This window comes from Elgaria multicarinata, chromosome 3 (assembly GCF_023053635.1).
Source record: "Elgaria multicarinata webbii isolate HBS135686 ecotype San Diego chromosome 3, rElgMul1.1.pri, whole genome shotgun sequence".
NCBI classification, from domain to species: Eukaryota; Metazoa; Chordata; class Lepidosauria; order Squamata; family Anguidae; genus Elgaria; species Elgaria multicarinata.
The window spans coordinates 36,286,013-36,302,295 of NC_086173.1; the positions used below are offsets into that span (position 1 = coordinate 36,286,013).

Consider the following 16,283-nt stretch of genomic DNA (forward strand, 5'->3'; position numbering starts at 1 on the left):
CCTCTAGGGGGCACTGCCATTGAAGCAGAGACTGAAACTGATAGTGATAGCTATAGCTCAGAAAATGAGTGATTAAATTTCATGTATATTCACTGAGTCTTGTTCCCCGCTTTTTTCTCAGCTCTTTTTATGGGAATGGGTGCTTTATGTCTTGACACTGGAGCACTAGCAGAGACATAAATAATTTTCTTTGTTACTAATGTTGGTGGTTTCTTCTGTTGTTTTAAACTGTTTTTGCCTGCTCATAAACTGGCAGAACCAAAGAGTTTCCTTACAGTTCAGGAGATTGTAGCTCCATTTGTTACCAAAAAAGACATAAAAATAAAAAAAGTAAATTCAATTTGTAATAATTGTTTGAATACACTACTTTTAATATACCAAATGTAATAATTTTATGCCAAACCAACTTGGACATAATTACATTTTATGTTCCTAAAGTAACAAAGTGACTTTCAATCTGTAAAAAGTGCTAATATTGCATTATTTCAATTTTTCAAAAAAAATCCGTTTCCCCCTGGAAAAATACCTGGTTTTTTCCCATGGTTTCAAAATTTCTGGAAATTTTACGTCTCTAGATTTGAGGCCAATTCTTGGTTAGTTGGCTGAGTTCTCATTTGAGTTTTTAACTGATATGGTTGAGGTCTTGAAAACAAGCATTGAAGTTTGCATCAGTTTGAGAATGTGTTCCTATGCTATTGCACTTGCTTTTTAAAAAATCTTTTATTTCGTTCAACTTAGCTTCATGGGTCACAAATTGCTTTGAATAAAATGTCCTGCTCAATTGGGTTATGTGATTTCATAAGCAAGGAACATTTGGGAGCTATGGTTTTTCATGGAGCTATGTAAAGCCGAATGTTTTAGTTGTTCTATAATAAAACCATGGCTGCACAATCAAAGCCCTGCTTTGCAGCAGCCAGAATATATGATACTACAATTCTTTGAAGTGAGTAAGGTAGTATGAATGAAATTAAATAGGATGATGTTGTGCAGTCCCAAGATTTTATGAAGAATTCCCATCTGCTGTCATTAAATGTTTATTCTAAAAGATTATTTTAATCTGCGTTCTGCCATGGAATAAGAATTATAGTCAAGTCCCTGCAAGAATAAAGGTCAACCATATATGAAACTAGGATGCACCAATAGTGCATTATCTAGAGGACCATGCTGTTTTATTTTTTAATAGCAGTGTAACATTGCTGGTTCAATTGTACTATCAAAGGGGTCAGGGTGCTTCCAGACAGATGGCTCTTAGGACTACCAGTCAAAAGACATAATTTGTTTATTACATTTATATACCGCCCCATAGCTGAAGCTCTCTGGGGGGTGTACGAAGGTTAAGCTATTCCATTTTTCCATCCTTAAAATATTCTTTTGTAGTAAATAAATCACAGAACAAATTGTGGGAAACCATTGGAGTGTTACAAATGGAAAATGTCATCTGGACACACACACACACACACACAGTAAAATTCTGTTAATGTGGCTAGACAACTGAAAAATGACTGACTCATCTGGAAGAACCCTCACTCTTTAAAGCTGCAAACCCATGCAGCCCTTGATTGAAATCCACAGGACTTGCTTCTTAGTAGACGTGGATAGGATTGGAATTTAAATATTGTTAAAGGGGCTAAGGGCACAATCTTATGCATATTTGTGGGTGGGGCGAGCCTAAACATGCATAGGATTATTTCCTAAATAAGCACACCACTTCTTACAAATAAGAAATTCAGTTTGGAGACTCTTCCATCCTTCTCTCACGAGTTTATAGCAATACAGCTGTTGGAGACATATGTGGAGGGAAATGGTGTCTCCTGCCCTAGCGCTTCTATATTCCATTCTCCACTTTCTCTGCCAAGTAATTTTATATGCAGCAGAGCTATAGCATATTTTATTGCACTTCAAATAACAGCAAAAAAGCCTAGTGGCACCTTAAGGACCAACATAATTATTGTGACATAGGCTTTCATAGACTGGAGCCTACTTCATCAGATCGCTTTAGTCCAAGAAAATCTTTGCCACAGTATGTTGTTATTAAGGTGCTAAAGTCTGGATTCTATTTTTATATTTTGCTGTAAATTTCTAATGTATCTATTCCCTCTGGAAGTTTTCTTATTGCCCATTTTTTAAAATAAATAAAATATGCAGCAACCATTTTTTAAATAATAAGCATGATAAATGTGTTCGGAAATTCATGTTCTGAGTAAGGAAGTAGATAAGAGAAGTAAGGATTTGAACAATATAAAAGCTAGAACCACCCAGAGAGCTTCGGCTATTGGGCGGTATAGAAATGAAATAAATAAATAAATAAATAGATACAGCTGTTCATTTATATAAAACTGTTGTTTTTTTATAGCCATGTAAAAAACGGAAAGAAGATGATCCTTCTATTAAAGCAATTACAAAATATTTTTCACCATTAGAAAAAAATGTTGACAGAGTGTTATCGCCACCAAAATCCAGCAATATAATGGACTATTTTAAAAGAACTCCTCCTACAACTGAAAAGATTGCTTCACCTATGATGGAGAAGGAAAGCAAAACAAGTAGTTCATCTTTGGAAAATTCTTCAAAAGCTTTGCAAAGGCTTAAGAGAAGAGGAAAGAGATGTAATTTAAATAATAAATTAAAAGATATGAAAACACTTGAGCAAGACCTATTGATAGAAATTAATAGCGATGATAGTAGAGAAGTACTCCATCAAAAGGAAGAAGACTCCAAAATTAGTTTTGTTGTTCACAGTGTTCCTGCGTTGCTTAGCCCCACAGACGTGGAAGAAACGTTAAATATTTGCAGCAAAAAACCTTTCACCAATATTAGTTGCAAAAATGAAGAAGGAAAAACAAAAATAGAAGATGTAAAAAAAAGTAATGTAAGAAGATCAAAGAAAAGGAAACATAAAGATGAGATGGACACGTCTGATTGTTTTTCCACTGAAATTCAACAGAAGGATCAATGTAAAGAAGTTGATGATAAACAAGTTGCATCTAACAGTGAATCCGAAAATAAAAACTTAGTCAATAGTTTGGGTACTGAGACCAATGCACAGGAGATACCACATTTAAATGATAGTACTGTAACTGTATCATTTGAAGACTTCCTAAAAAGCCAAAGGGAAAATAAAGATCAAATTCCAAGAGCACAAACATCAGATAGTTCTCTTACTACTGATGAAACAGTCAGTTGCCAAGGTGCTCAGCAGCTGCCACTTAAGAAAGTAACTGTCCTTGCACAAATTCATTGTGCCCCCCCAAAATCTTCCTCTTCTCGGAAAATAGCCTCTATTTTTTTAAATCAAAAAAACAAAGAAGCGAAAAAACAAAGCAGCCCATCCGCCCTGGACGCTGAGTATGCAGAGCAAATGATTCAGAAACGAAAATCTAATGTGGTAATAGAAGAAGAAGAGTTAGAGCTGGCTGTATTAGAAACTGCAGGTTCAGAGACTGTAAAGTCAAAATGCACTGCAGAAGAAAGGCACCAGTTTATGAAAGCTTTTAAACAACCGGAATCAGAGACAGTAAAAAATGGACCTAAAAAAGGCCCTGGTAAACCAAAGGAAGTAGGAGAAAAATCTTTAAAACATAAACTGGAAATGGAAGAATGTGAGGATGTTTCTAATAAAAAACTAGAAAATATTGTATCAACTGATAATGCTGATAATGATTTCCATAGTAATATTGGCAAAACTGGTAGCACCAGAATAAGAAATAAGCCCACGAGAAAAAAGATTCTGGAAGCAAAGGAGAAAAAAATAAATACTAATGATAAGCAAAACAATGATGCTAATGGTGAAATTAAGGGAATAACTTCAAGTGAGAAACAAAGCAATGTGCCACAGAAAAATAATGGTTTGAGAAGAAGTCCACGGCAAAAGAAAAGCCAAGATTCCATAAGTAGTACACCAGAAAAAGCAAGGATTTTAGAGGTTGTTGCTGAAAACACACCAGGTGCTATTCCTCTACAGGCTTCTACTCCAAAAGCAAGCAATAAATCCTTTAATAAAAGTGACTTGTATAAAGCTGAAGTGATTACTGAACCTTTTGATTCAAAGAGCCCAATAAGGTAAATATTTTTAAATTATTTTTTAGAGTTCAAGGATCTTTTGTTTTCGTATATACATTTTATTTAGAAATGGGAGTTCTAAATGTATGCAACTTTAGTGCTTTGCCTTATTCTTCAACATTGTATAGAAGGGTGATTCTTTTAAAAAACTGATATTAAGTGGGATATTTTTCCCTATACAGGATGAAATTCACCCGAATTAGTACATCTGAAAGATTTATGCAACAGAGTATAAAGGTATCGTATGCAACAAATGAGATTGTAACTAAGCCTTTGAGCCTGCATTTTGGACAATGGTACAGTAGAATTAAGTATTTCATTGTGAAATCGTTGTTGCAAGTCCCTGAATGATGTGCGGAATACTTACCTTGAGCAGCAGAGGGGCTGTTCAAATGGTGCTGTTCTTCCCCTTCAATCCAAAAAACTTCTGTAAACAAAGCAATGCTCATCCCTGCCGTATTTCTACTTTCCTCACTGCATGTGGAATCTAACACTTGAACTAGGAAATGCCATCTTCATAATCGTGCAGTCCAAAACAGGATCTCCAGTTAAGGCATGTGCAAGGAGAGCAAATATGGGACCTATTTTGATCTTGCTGCATTTCGTGATTGTAAGGGAGTATATTGTCTGAAAAGCCCCTTGACATATCAGACCGGCTACTTGAGTAGAGCAGGTAGTGATATACAACATTTCTTTGTCCAAGGGGGGAAAATGATTTCATAGTCTTTTTAATTCTTTTCACATTTTACACCATAATTTTTAAAAAGATTTTACCTGAATTTATAGATTGAAATATAACAACTTGGATCCAAAGGTGTCCTCCACAAGCAGAAAGCACTTCTTCTCATACAAGGCACTTTCTGCTACAGCCTCCCATGTCACAGCCCATGCTTTTCTGGAGAGTCTGCAAATCTCAGGACCAGTTTTTGGGAATAGGTGCAATGGTTAGGGAGAATTGGCAAAAGTCAAGAGGCTCAACATGTGCAAATGGAAATAATTGGCACCTTTAGGTCCAACCACAGTGTGGCTAGTTCACATGATCAAAATAAACCACTGTGGCTTATTTATTTAACCCATGGGGGCTTATTTAATTCACAATTTCTATAAGCATCATCTGGTCGTAGGTTGCCATGTCATCTGAACCCAGGCAACATGGCTTGTAGGAGGGGGAAACACTTCCAACAACCCATAGGGTGTTCTAAGGTAATTAGAGGGTTGTTTCCCTCTTCAGTAAGCCATGCCCTATATAGTTCGGGTCCAGGTTATTTGAAAGAACGTATTCTCCCTTATGAGCCTGCCCGTGCTTTGAGATCTTCTGGAGAAGCCCTTCTTTCAGTCCCACCTTCACAGGCACGCTTGGTGGGAACATGGGAGAGGGCCTTCCCGATGGCTGCTCCGGTGCTCTGGAACTCTCTTCCTGGGGAAGCTAGGCTGGCTCCCTCCTTGATGGGCTTTCAGAAGCAGGCTAAAACTTTTTTGTTCAAGCAGGCCTTTGGAGAATAATCCAGCCCTCCATCTATGTTAATGTTTTATAATTTTGTTGTGTATTTTTTAATTGTTTATGGTTTTGTTTCCCTCCCCCCCCCCCCCATGTATATTTTAAACTTTGTAAGGCCGCCTTGAGGCCCAGCATTGGGCAAAAGGCGGGATACAAATAAATATTATAATAATAATAATAATAATAATAATAATAATAATAATAATAATAATAATAATGCCACCCAGGTTTGGATGACATGACAAGCTGTGCCCAAATGGTGGCTTATTTTGATCGCGCAAACCAGGTCAGTGTGTGTCTGCTTACTGCTCATTAATGGTTATGTTTAATTTTATCATAGATGAGTTCTACTTCTAACAATATATTCAAAGCAAAGAAATTGGTTAAGAAAGCAAAAGCTTTACAACATCACAGAGCAGCAAGGATTGCTGAGGAGAAGTCATGCACACCTCTAAGACGCTCTTCTAGACAACAAGCTCTTGTTGAAAAGAAAAGGTTACAGAAGATGGAAGTAAGTCCATAAATCTCAGCTTATTTGTGGAATCATCTTTTTCGCTCTTGGAACTGACTTGCTTAAACAATTGTTTGTTTTTAACACAGGGTTTGAAATGAGCTGTAATATTATATACCTGGAGTGAATGTAAAAAAAAAACCTTGGTGAAAGTAAACATTTATCACAGATTAATTTTAAGAATGACAGAAAATAGATAGTTTTTCTCACTTTTCAGACATATCAGCAAACACTGATATGATCACACTTTAAATGTTTCTCAGTATTCATTGATGTTATCAAACATTCATAAAATTTTGGTTTGCCAACATTGACAAATGTTTGGTTATTTACTTTAATACTGAAGCTGAAGGAAAGAGGCATGCTTAAGGCTATCAATTGAATTTATGAATTAGCTGGAAATGTGTTCAAGTGCCCACATCCAACTCTGAACTGTGTCCACCATATCACACTAGTTCTAAAGAGGGATTTTTTCTATTTAACATAACGCAGAAAGAAATGTATATGAAAATACGAATGTTCATTTAAAATTTAATAGAGAAAACTATAATAGGAACATTACAGCCCAATCCAAGTATATGTTGAGTTATAGGGTGTGTTCGGACACTTTAGTTCACAGAGTGTGAATAGTCCACTCTATGGATGACTTTTTCTATGCTGCACTTGGGCGATATGGAAGTGATGCTCCATGGAGTAGAGTAGTCACACTCCATTGAGTAGTTGTCTCTCCCCTGCCTTCCACCCTCCCCATGGAATGGCGGCGCTGGTTCCTGCTTACCTTCTGTGGGGAGGAGCGTAGGGGTGAAGAGACACAGTGCATAGAGATGCAGCATAGCTGTTGCTAGAGTGATGCCAGAGGCAGCGCATGGATCCCTCCTCCATTGCTGCTTCTTTCTCCAGTGACAGCCACAGTGCGTCTTTTACAGTGGCTGTTGCCGTAGAAAGAAGCTGCAGGAGGGGTGCTTGCACATCCAATTCCCCTTCTGGTCTGTGAACGGGGATGGGACGAGCAAGAATCTTCACCTCCCGCACGATATTGGTGGAGGGATTTCTCCCATGGTTTGATGTTACACGTTCAGCTGTGGGAGACATCCTTTGCTCCCTCCCTGCGATCCATTTGGGGATCTGCTTGAGGGGATGGATCCCCTTGAGCTGATCTTCAGATGGATCGCGGGGCAGGGGCAAGGGACATTCACTTCCTTGGGAACACGTGGGACCATGTGATCGGCAGTGCCCCACCCAGGGATGGTATGTCCCCGTCCCGGGAAGCGCGTGAGGAACCCCCAATTTCTCCGCCCCACCAAGGGAAGGCATGATTGGCGGCTACCCAAGCGCTTTCCGGGATGGGATTATTTCCCATGCTGATAGAGGTGCTCTGGGCAAAAGTGGCAGGGGTTTCTGTTGCTCTTGCCTTGCGACTCTGTAAACATGGGAAATAATCAACAGAGCTTGCCACACAGCACGATAAACAATGGTTATGCAGAGAAACAACTCTGCAAACTCTTGGTTATCTCTGTTGGTTATTTCTGGAAAATAACTGACCATGGCATGTATTTTTTTTCCGACAGACAACATGTTAGTCATAGGGGACTATTTAAGCAACGGTTACTTAAATTGTCCCCCGTTGACTAACGTGTTGTCCGAACTGAACCATAGTGTATGCAGAGAGCTTCATGTAAATAACTGTTTTCTTATTCATTTCCTTGTCAGGGAAAACCTCCCTGAGTGGATTGAGGATATGTGGGTTAGTGCTTATCAAGAAGTCATTTTTCAGGGAGAGATCTATGTGCACACTAAAGTTACATCAGTATCAAACTCTAATTATTTGTAAGAGAAACTTTATATCAGGGCTTAGGAAACCTCTTTTACAAATATACTTTAAAAAAACAAGTTCAGTGAGAGGAAAGTGTGTGTAACTGCTAGCAAACAAGTAATTAAAATCTTATAATCAGAGTTATGAAACTATTTACAACAATAATGTTCATTAATATTTCTTTATTCTGTTTATGTTCAGGACTCGGATATTATTTTAGATTCAAGCACGAGCGATTTCACTACTGTTGCAGGGAGTGTGAAGAAAAAGAAACTGCAAAGCTTGAATGATGTGTTGGGGAAAAAGGCTGGAAATGTAAAAGCAACTAAGAAATCAAATGGTATCTACTCTTACTCATTATAGTGTATTAAGTGACTGTCTTAGAGCCAGATTGAGGCATTGGACATCTATGGTCATGTATCCGATCTCCTTACAGTTTTGTAAAAAGTAGCCAAAGGACTGCTGGGGGTAAGGATTCATATGGCGACCATAGTGAGGGGACATAGAATCATAGAATAGCAGAGTTGGAAGGGGCCTACAAGTCCCTCAAGTCCAACCCCCTGCTCAATGCAAGAATCCACCCTAAAGCATCCCTGACAGATGGTTGTCCAGCTGCCTCTTGAAGGCCTCTAGTGTGGGAGAGCCCACAACCTCCCTAGGTAACTGATTCCATTGTCGTACTGCTCTAACAGTCAGGAAGTTTTTCCTGATGTCCAGCTGGAATCTGGCTTCCTTTAACTTGAGCCTGTTATTCCGTGTCCTGCACTCGGAGGATCGAGAAGAGATAGTTTAACCCTTTCCATTTATCCTATTTTCTCAGTGAAAAGGGCTATGTGCCGCATTGAAGAAAATTTACTTGTATCTGTAGGTTTTCCCTAAGGGGGCAAATGGCAACTGAGGGGTGGGGGGTTCTCTCTGGGACAATGTCCTGATCTGATTTTGTTTGTGCACTTCCCCCTTCCTGTTGTCCCAGCTGCATTTTACAAAAATAGAAAGGCAGAAAATCATATCAGGGATCTCCATTTTCTCATTTAATTTGACCCTAAATCATTAACTAGCTCAGTCATGACAGTGGCTGCGTTCATGAGCCCCTGCCACATGAGTGGACCAGTAAGGGACATTAGTGTGTCTGGGAGAGGGGAGAGAGAAATCTTGAAGAGGAAATAGTACCTCAGCTGGTAGCTTGTTCCAGTGTAGGTTAATGCATCTCATCCAGAAAGCATTTTTGTCATTCATATCACTGACTTAAAAAGAGAAAAATTAAGTTACAAAAACTTTTAATAGTCAAGAAAATGCACTGTTAGATTCATTTAAACACCAAATACTGTATTTTTAATTCTGTGCCATGACAAGATAGAAAAGATGAGAAGTTGCAGAAACGGATAAAATTTCTCTCCTATAATAGGGATGTATGGCTTTTGTTAAATCCATTCCATCTGTGTTTTGCATATTGTCAGGACTCTTTCATTCCATCGTCCACACATTGACGGAATCAGATTTTTTTAAGGAATGTATGAGACTGGCCCCATTCAGAAGACACCTTAAACCATGGCTTTAACCATGGTGAATAAAGCAAAAAGTCTTATTCACCACAGTTGAAGATGTGGTTTAAGGCATCTTCTGAACATGGCCTGGCTTCCTGGCTTAACCAGCATGGTTAAAGCCATGGTTTAAGGTGTCTTCTGAACGGACCCAATTTTGTTCCAGTTGCATGAATGTGCATTATGCTAACTTGCGCTAATGCAAGTGAGGCTTACATTAGTGCAAATTTGCACAAATCTCCCAGAAGAGTAAAAAAAAAACCAGTCTGCCGAATCCATGTGACCTGGAAAAAGCCAGTCCACTGTGAAATCTGCAGGACAGATTCATAGGAAACTGAACTCATTTGAACTGTTGTAGATTTCTTCGACATTCCTACCCTATGTTGTTGTTTATTCGTTCAGTCGCTTCCGACTCTTCGTGACTTCATGGACCAGCCCACGCCAGAGCTTTCTGTCGCCTGTCGCCACCCCTAGCTCCCCCAAGGTCAAGTCTGTCACCTCCAGAATATCATCCATCCATCTTGCCCTTGGTCGGCCCCTCTTCCTTTTGCCTTCCACTTTCCCTAGCATCAGCCTCTTCTCCAGGGTATCCTGTCTTCTCATTATGTGGCCAAAGTACTTCAGTTTTGCCTTTAATACCATTCCCTCAAGTGAGCAGTCTGGCTTTATTTCCAGGAGTATGGACTGGTTTGATCTTCTTGCAGTCCAAGGCACTCTCAGAATTTTCCTCCAACACCACAGTTCAAAAGCATCTATCTTCCTTCGCTCAGCTTTCCTTATGGTCCAGCTCTCGCAGCCATAGGTTACTACGGGGAATACCATTGCTTTAACTATGCGGACCTTTGTTGTCAGTGTGGTGTGCTAACATCTATACCAATAATACTGTTGGAGGGGAATAGAGTTGTATTTATAAAAACAACAACAACAACAACCAAAAATCTGAAATACTATATCCAGTTAATGTTTATGTAGTTTAGATGAATTTCTGTTCTGTCTGTTACTTCATGTTGTAGGATAGAGTTAGGGCTATAGTGTAGCTTGTACTAATCTAGCAATACATTATTTTTAAAGGAAAAGAAAAGGTGTCTTCATTCATTAGGAAAAACGTCCAGAAGCCTACAGATGAAGCAATTACTGTTTTTGATGAAAGCAGGTCAGCCAGTTATTGATTTATGGGGAACTGAGATAATTATTTAGGGGAGTTATTGAATTTATAAATGTATGCTGAAAATAAAATTGCAATTCGGTACTGTGTTGATTGCTAGTCTACTGTAATGCTGCAATCCAGTCTATACATTTTGTCCACTGAGCAGAGATAAAATCACTCCTAAATCGGCCTGTACTGGTAGCACCTAAAGATATACCTGTAGAGGGAATCTGCTTCAGAATAGGAACACCCTTGTGCCAGCATGATACCACCAGCACACTAGCAGAGAAATAGGCAGAGATGGGAGTGTGTATAAAAAGTTTAGTTGAAATTCTATGCTTATTTCCATCCCCTGTGACAGTGTAATGTTACATCTCCAAAACAGCGGGTGAAGTCAGTGGAGAGGCCTAGTCAATTTGCTCCCTCTGCCAGTCTGAAGAATAGGATTCTGATTAACTTGAGAACATTCATGGTACAGCCAGGTAATTCAGATCGTATACATCAAGACAAATGGCGAGGGCCTGCATCCATGAACCATGTGGTGTAGTCATGGGTAGAGTGTGTTTGACTAGGGCTGCTCAACCATGATTGTCACTAGGTGGCCCTGGCCAGTCAACTTCTCTCAACCCTAGCCTAACTCACAGGGTGACTGTGAGGATAAAATGGAGTGGGAGGCATGATTCTATGCCACTCTGAGCTCCCTGGTTTTGCAATCTTCACAGAGAGCTTCAGTTCTTGGGTGGTATAGAAATATAATAACATAAATATATAAATTAGCAAAGAAGTGGGAATTTGGTGAAAGGGTACACTGGTGCAATTAAGGGTACACTGCGAAGGGTAAAAGAGTGCTAGTGTCTGCTGGTTATTTCCCCAGAAAATCTTGTTGTTAATAAGCCAAATAAACATGAAGTTGACTAGGCTGGCTAGGAAGATGAGGGCTAGGCAGAATGATGGAGCTGATGGTTGGCAGTCCTTAAACCACTTACTCTGGCTATTGTACTGCATTGACATGCTTGTTTCTACTTGCTGCTGGACACATTTGGGATTGTGTGTATATTAGATTATGTTAGCCCTGGCATATTGGCTGCTAGCATAATGGAACCATAGGATCAAACTGTAAAGAATTTACATCAATGTGTATTTACTGCTAATAGCTGTTACCCATAAATTTTTTTGGGGGGTGGGTGCTATTTCAAGTCTATTAGGGTTTTTTAATCCAAGCTAGCAAAAAACATTTCAAAAGGAAAAAACTCATCTTCAGTTTTCTTGTGTAGCAGATAATAAACAATGAGAAAGTGTATATTTTGAAAGTGTCATTTTCATAATAAACTTTACAGAAAAGGATATTATTTATTTATTTATTTATCATACTTATACCCCGCTCCTCAGCCAAAAAAGGCTCTCGGAGCGGCTTATTACTGCACAAACAATAGGAAATGTATGTTGATAGGGTGTGGCAGTGATTTTTAAATTTTCTTTAGAGAAACCTTTCCACTTTGACTTCTTTGCTGAGATATCTTGTGTGCTGCAGAGAATTCTATGGTATGTTCTTGGGTTCTCAGACAGTTCTTGTGGCTGCAGGTCTATTTGGCCTTGCCCCACACAAACTGTGGGTATACTCTAGAATGCATCCGATGTTCTCCTGTGGCTGCACATTGCAGAGGAAAGTAATTGTGGGCAAGCAATCTTCCAAAAAAGCTTATCTCCCTTTATTGATCGTCTGACTAAGAAACTTTGTAAGCTTTTGAGGAACCCAATAATACATTTTGAAAACCAATACTTAGTTTAAGACAGGGTCAGGCATCTTTTGGCCTACAACTCCTATCGTCCTTGATCATTGGCTATGCTGGTTAGGGCTAAAGGGAGTTGTAGGCCAAAACATCTGGAGAGCCACGAGTTGCCTACTCCTGCTTTAAAAAATGTATAATCATGCTATATAGTGAAGCTTAGCTGCTTTTTGTTATTTACATTAGTGACGATGATTCTGAAAATTCTCAAGATGACAAACAATTCAAAGCAAAACGTGAATTTTTATTGAGTGGTTTGCCAGAGTCCTTAAAAAAACAAATTGCAAAGAAAGCAGCAGCATTGGAAGCATTTTCTGCAGCTAATTCCTGTTTTCAAACAGTGGCCCATGTACAGCAGAAGGATTATGGTGAGTACTGATCTCTTGAAGTTCTTGTAATGAATGTAAGTTTATTGGGGTATTTGCCTTTAAAAGAAAGTGTATTGGCATTTTTTCCACTACAGATACAAAGCAAATGCTTTAGGTTCCTCTACATTTATATCACTAAACAATATATTTAATGTTACGTCTTGGTGTAGAGCAGGAATGGGAAACCTGTAGCCTATGGGCTGTGTACAGCCCATCAGCCTCTACTCCAGGCCCTGCTCCCTCTGACGACAAGGAAAAGTTCTTATCTCCTATTAGTTCCAATCCATTCTTCTGCTTGCCTCCCCAGCTATAGGAGTTAAAGTTGCTACACTTATTTAGGAGTGGGTGATGGGACTAATACGTATGCTTTTCTGAAGATATATTACATCAGTAGAGTGACAACACTGTAGAAGAACTACAAGAGATCAGCTTTTAAGGACAGCTTGCATAAGAACAGTCCAAAAATAAAGGCGCAGCATGCTTTAATAGTAAAGATTTTTTAAGAGCATAAAAGCGACTGCAAAATGTTGACATTGCAGGAATTTTGTACCAGGGTTAGTGGACCAGTGCTCCAAAGCATTTAACTAAAAGTCCTCATCTGTCAAGTTCCTTCATTCAAGTGTGTCCCTTGAGTCTGAAAGTATCTTTTTGTGCAGTACTAGCTCTAACACTCTGCAAGCAGCTTGGCTAATCACCAACAAAGGTTTTGCAAATTGCTAAATACTCTCCCATCATTTGGTTCTTCTGTAAGTTCTGTTCAAGAATATATTTTCTAAAACTCCTCTTATTAACTGCATTTTTATTCTTTCATAGGATGTTTGATGTGGAGATTGGCACCGCCCTCATGTCATCTCTTAACTAATCTAAGAGAAGTGAATTCCTCAATAACTGAAGTTTCAAAACTCACTTTTTCACTTGGTGAATTTTCAGTTTTAAATACACAGCCTAATTTCACTGATCCTACAATTGTTGTGGTTAGTACTTCATAAATCTTTATTGCCATGATTTTCAGTAAAGATTTGCAAAAATAAATAAATATGAACAAGTTACTATGCTTCACAAACATACTGGTGCACACTGCTCAATCATTTCTACTTGGCTTCACCTGCCACAGGAGTAGTTTCAGTAATCAGGAACTCAACAGCAAGTAAAAGTTTAGTGTTCCATCCAAACAAGATTCTTGGTTGGGACGTAGTGCTTAGCTGTTTCCTCCTGCTGTGCTCCTGATTACTGAAGCCACTCCCATGGTAGTGTACACCAGCATGCTTGTGACTGAAAAGTCAGGATTCTCTGGAATTCTGGCTTATCGTTTTGTGTTAATGTGGCTAGTGAATACATTTCCTATATAAATTTTTATTATTAAAGTGACATGCTGCTACTTAAAATAAATGTTCAAATTGTATATTTCAGATGCTTTCCTCTGCATGTTCAATACTATTATACACCGTGTTTATACATAAAAATATTTATTGTGCTTACACATAGTTTTTTTTCCTGTTTGCAGTCATCTGGATGGCGACCTGTTTTTTCTGAAACACAAAGGAATTGTTTGTTGGAAGAAATTCAGTCTTCCAACACCCAGTTTCCTGTGAAACGATTTTTCGATCTACTATTGAAAAAACAAGCTGCTCCTGAAAATAATAAACAAGGTTAGCCACATATGTAATTGAAGTAAAAACATGGGCATAAGTAGCAAATAAATGGGGAGCCATGCAATCCTAAACATATTTACTCAGAAGTAAAGTCTGTGTGCCACTTCATGAAAAAGTATACATAAGATTGCAGCCTAGGTGACTTCAGAGGCCTTGGCTGGATCCAGAGAAATCTTTGCTCACATACAGTGTGTTCTTGTACCCTTACTGACAGGGTGAGTGGGCAGACACTCTTCCCTCATGAGCTGCTTCTACAGAAGGCTCTCTGACATTCAGCAAGCCCTTCTTGGCAGTACAGAGAGGGTGCTGAAAATCCCCATACATATGGAACACTGCATGCAGTATCTTGGTCCTTGTGATTAAATCCTACATTTAGGATTTATATCTAGCACCAAGAGCGGTGCTAGATATTGCTCAGTGGTATGACATATTGCATTTTTTGTTTTTCTCTGCCTAGTAAACAAATGTGAAGCTCTAAGTTCTGAGACAAATACAAAATTTGATAATCTGGAAGAAACCAAAAGAAAACGAAAAAGTGAAGATCACAAATCCAAAAGAAGGAAACAGAGGGGGAAAAAGACTGAGTTGCCAGACAAAGCTTCCAAAGTATCGTGCGTAAAACAAGCTGGCATGGAAGATATAATCCAGACAGTAGATATAGTTAAGACTGAAGAATCTAGAATTATAATGATAGAAGAATCTGAATTTGGATCAGAAATTAGTTCTGTTTCTGGTAACTTATACTTCATCTATAATGCTTTAGAAAATGTTAAGTATGTCTGTTCTAATAAGAATGTACGTAATATTTTAGTAGATACCAAAATAGCCCCATTCTCAAATTGCTGATCTGAAATAGGCTGGAATTACTCCTGTTGTGCTCAATGTGACATTTATTTTGTGAATACTAGTGAAATTGCAATGTACTGATAAGTATAGAGAGAGTCTATGAGTACAGCCCAATTAGTAAAAAATGGGTTTAATTCAGTGTATACTAAATATATCCAGCTATATACATAGTAGCTTGGATCACCAATTTCCTCCCACTATCTCCAAATTCCCTCAAACCAGTTTCTTTTTTGTTGGGGGGAACATGTGGAGCTGCAGAGGAGGGTGGTCAGTTGACATATGAACACACACGCCTTCTGTTTGCGAAGTAAAATCTTAGACTCCAAGCGACTGCATTTTGGGGGTACTATTATAATTTAGTCCATTTTTAAAAAGCAATTTTTATATCCAGTGGTATCCAATTCTGCATTTAAAATATATGCTGTCCAAACCTGACCAACTAGTTAATAATAACTTTGGTTTGTTCAAAATAAGCCGACTTCAAACCATGGTTTATGAAGCTGGTTTGTTTAAACACACCACGGTTTAGGATTTAAACAATAGGCTAAAATCAGATTAATTGGAAATGGAAGTGATTGGTTATGAATTCCTTCTTGCAGCTTGCACCAGAGAAGGGAAGACTATGGTTTAATATGACATCTAAATGCAACAATTGTATATTAAAACACCACCTATAAATACTGAACAGAATTGACTTCATTCTTTTATATCTGTTGGTCAGAATTTCACTTGGCCTAAATACACCTTCAAAAAGTGTGATAATAAATATTTTAAGTAGTTTCATTTATCCGTATGGAATAAATCTTAAAATGGGTAGTTTCTGTGTTGATGCCTGCAGATTTTGAAAATGAAGACATGCTCTGGACAGAAAAATATCAGCCACAGAACTCCAATGAACTTATAGGCAACACTGTAGCAGTTAAAAAGCTACACAGGTTAGAAAGAATTGAATTTCCTATATCATTTTTTAAAAAATGCTTGTTGCAACACTTGGATTTGCTCCAGATTTATATGATGATCTCCATTGCTGGTTTTCATACACTGGTAAAAGCTAATTCTAG

At 38.4% G+C, this 16,283-nt stretch overlaps 1 protein-coding gene across 1 annotated transcript in view; it reads left to right on the forward strand.

Annotated features, from left to right (window-relative positions):
* ATAD5 (ATPase family AAA domain containing 5) overlaps positions 1 to 16,283 on the forward strand; it is a 30,918-nt gene that overhangs the window by 1,321 nt on the left and 13,314 nt on the right. The window contains exons 2-11 of the mRNA XM_063119918.1: positions 2,354 to 4,059; positions 4,242 to 4,296; positions 5,898 to 6,068; positions 8,083 to 8,221; positions 10,494 to 10,575; positions 12,543 to 12,724; positions 13,538 to 13,698; positions 14,229 to 14,373; positions 14,834 to 15,109; positions 16,061 to 16,157. Of these exons, the coding sequence (XP_062975988.1) occupies positions 2,354 to 4,059; positions 4,242 to 4,296; positions 5,898 to 6,068; positions 8,083 to 8,221; positions 10,494 to 10,575; positions 12,543 to 12,724; positions 13,538 to 13,698; positions 14,229 to 14,373; positions 14,834 to 15,109; positions 16,061 to 16,157 (3,014 nt within the window). The remainder of the gene's footprint in view (positions 1 to 2,353; positions 4,060 to 4,241; positions 4,297 to 5,897; positions 6,069 to 8,082; positions 8,222 to 10,493; positions 10,576 to 12,542; positions 12,725 to 13,537; positions 13,699 to 14,228; positions 14,374 to 14,833; positions 15,110 to 16,060; positions 16,158 to 16,283) is intronic.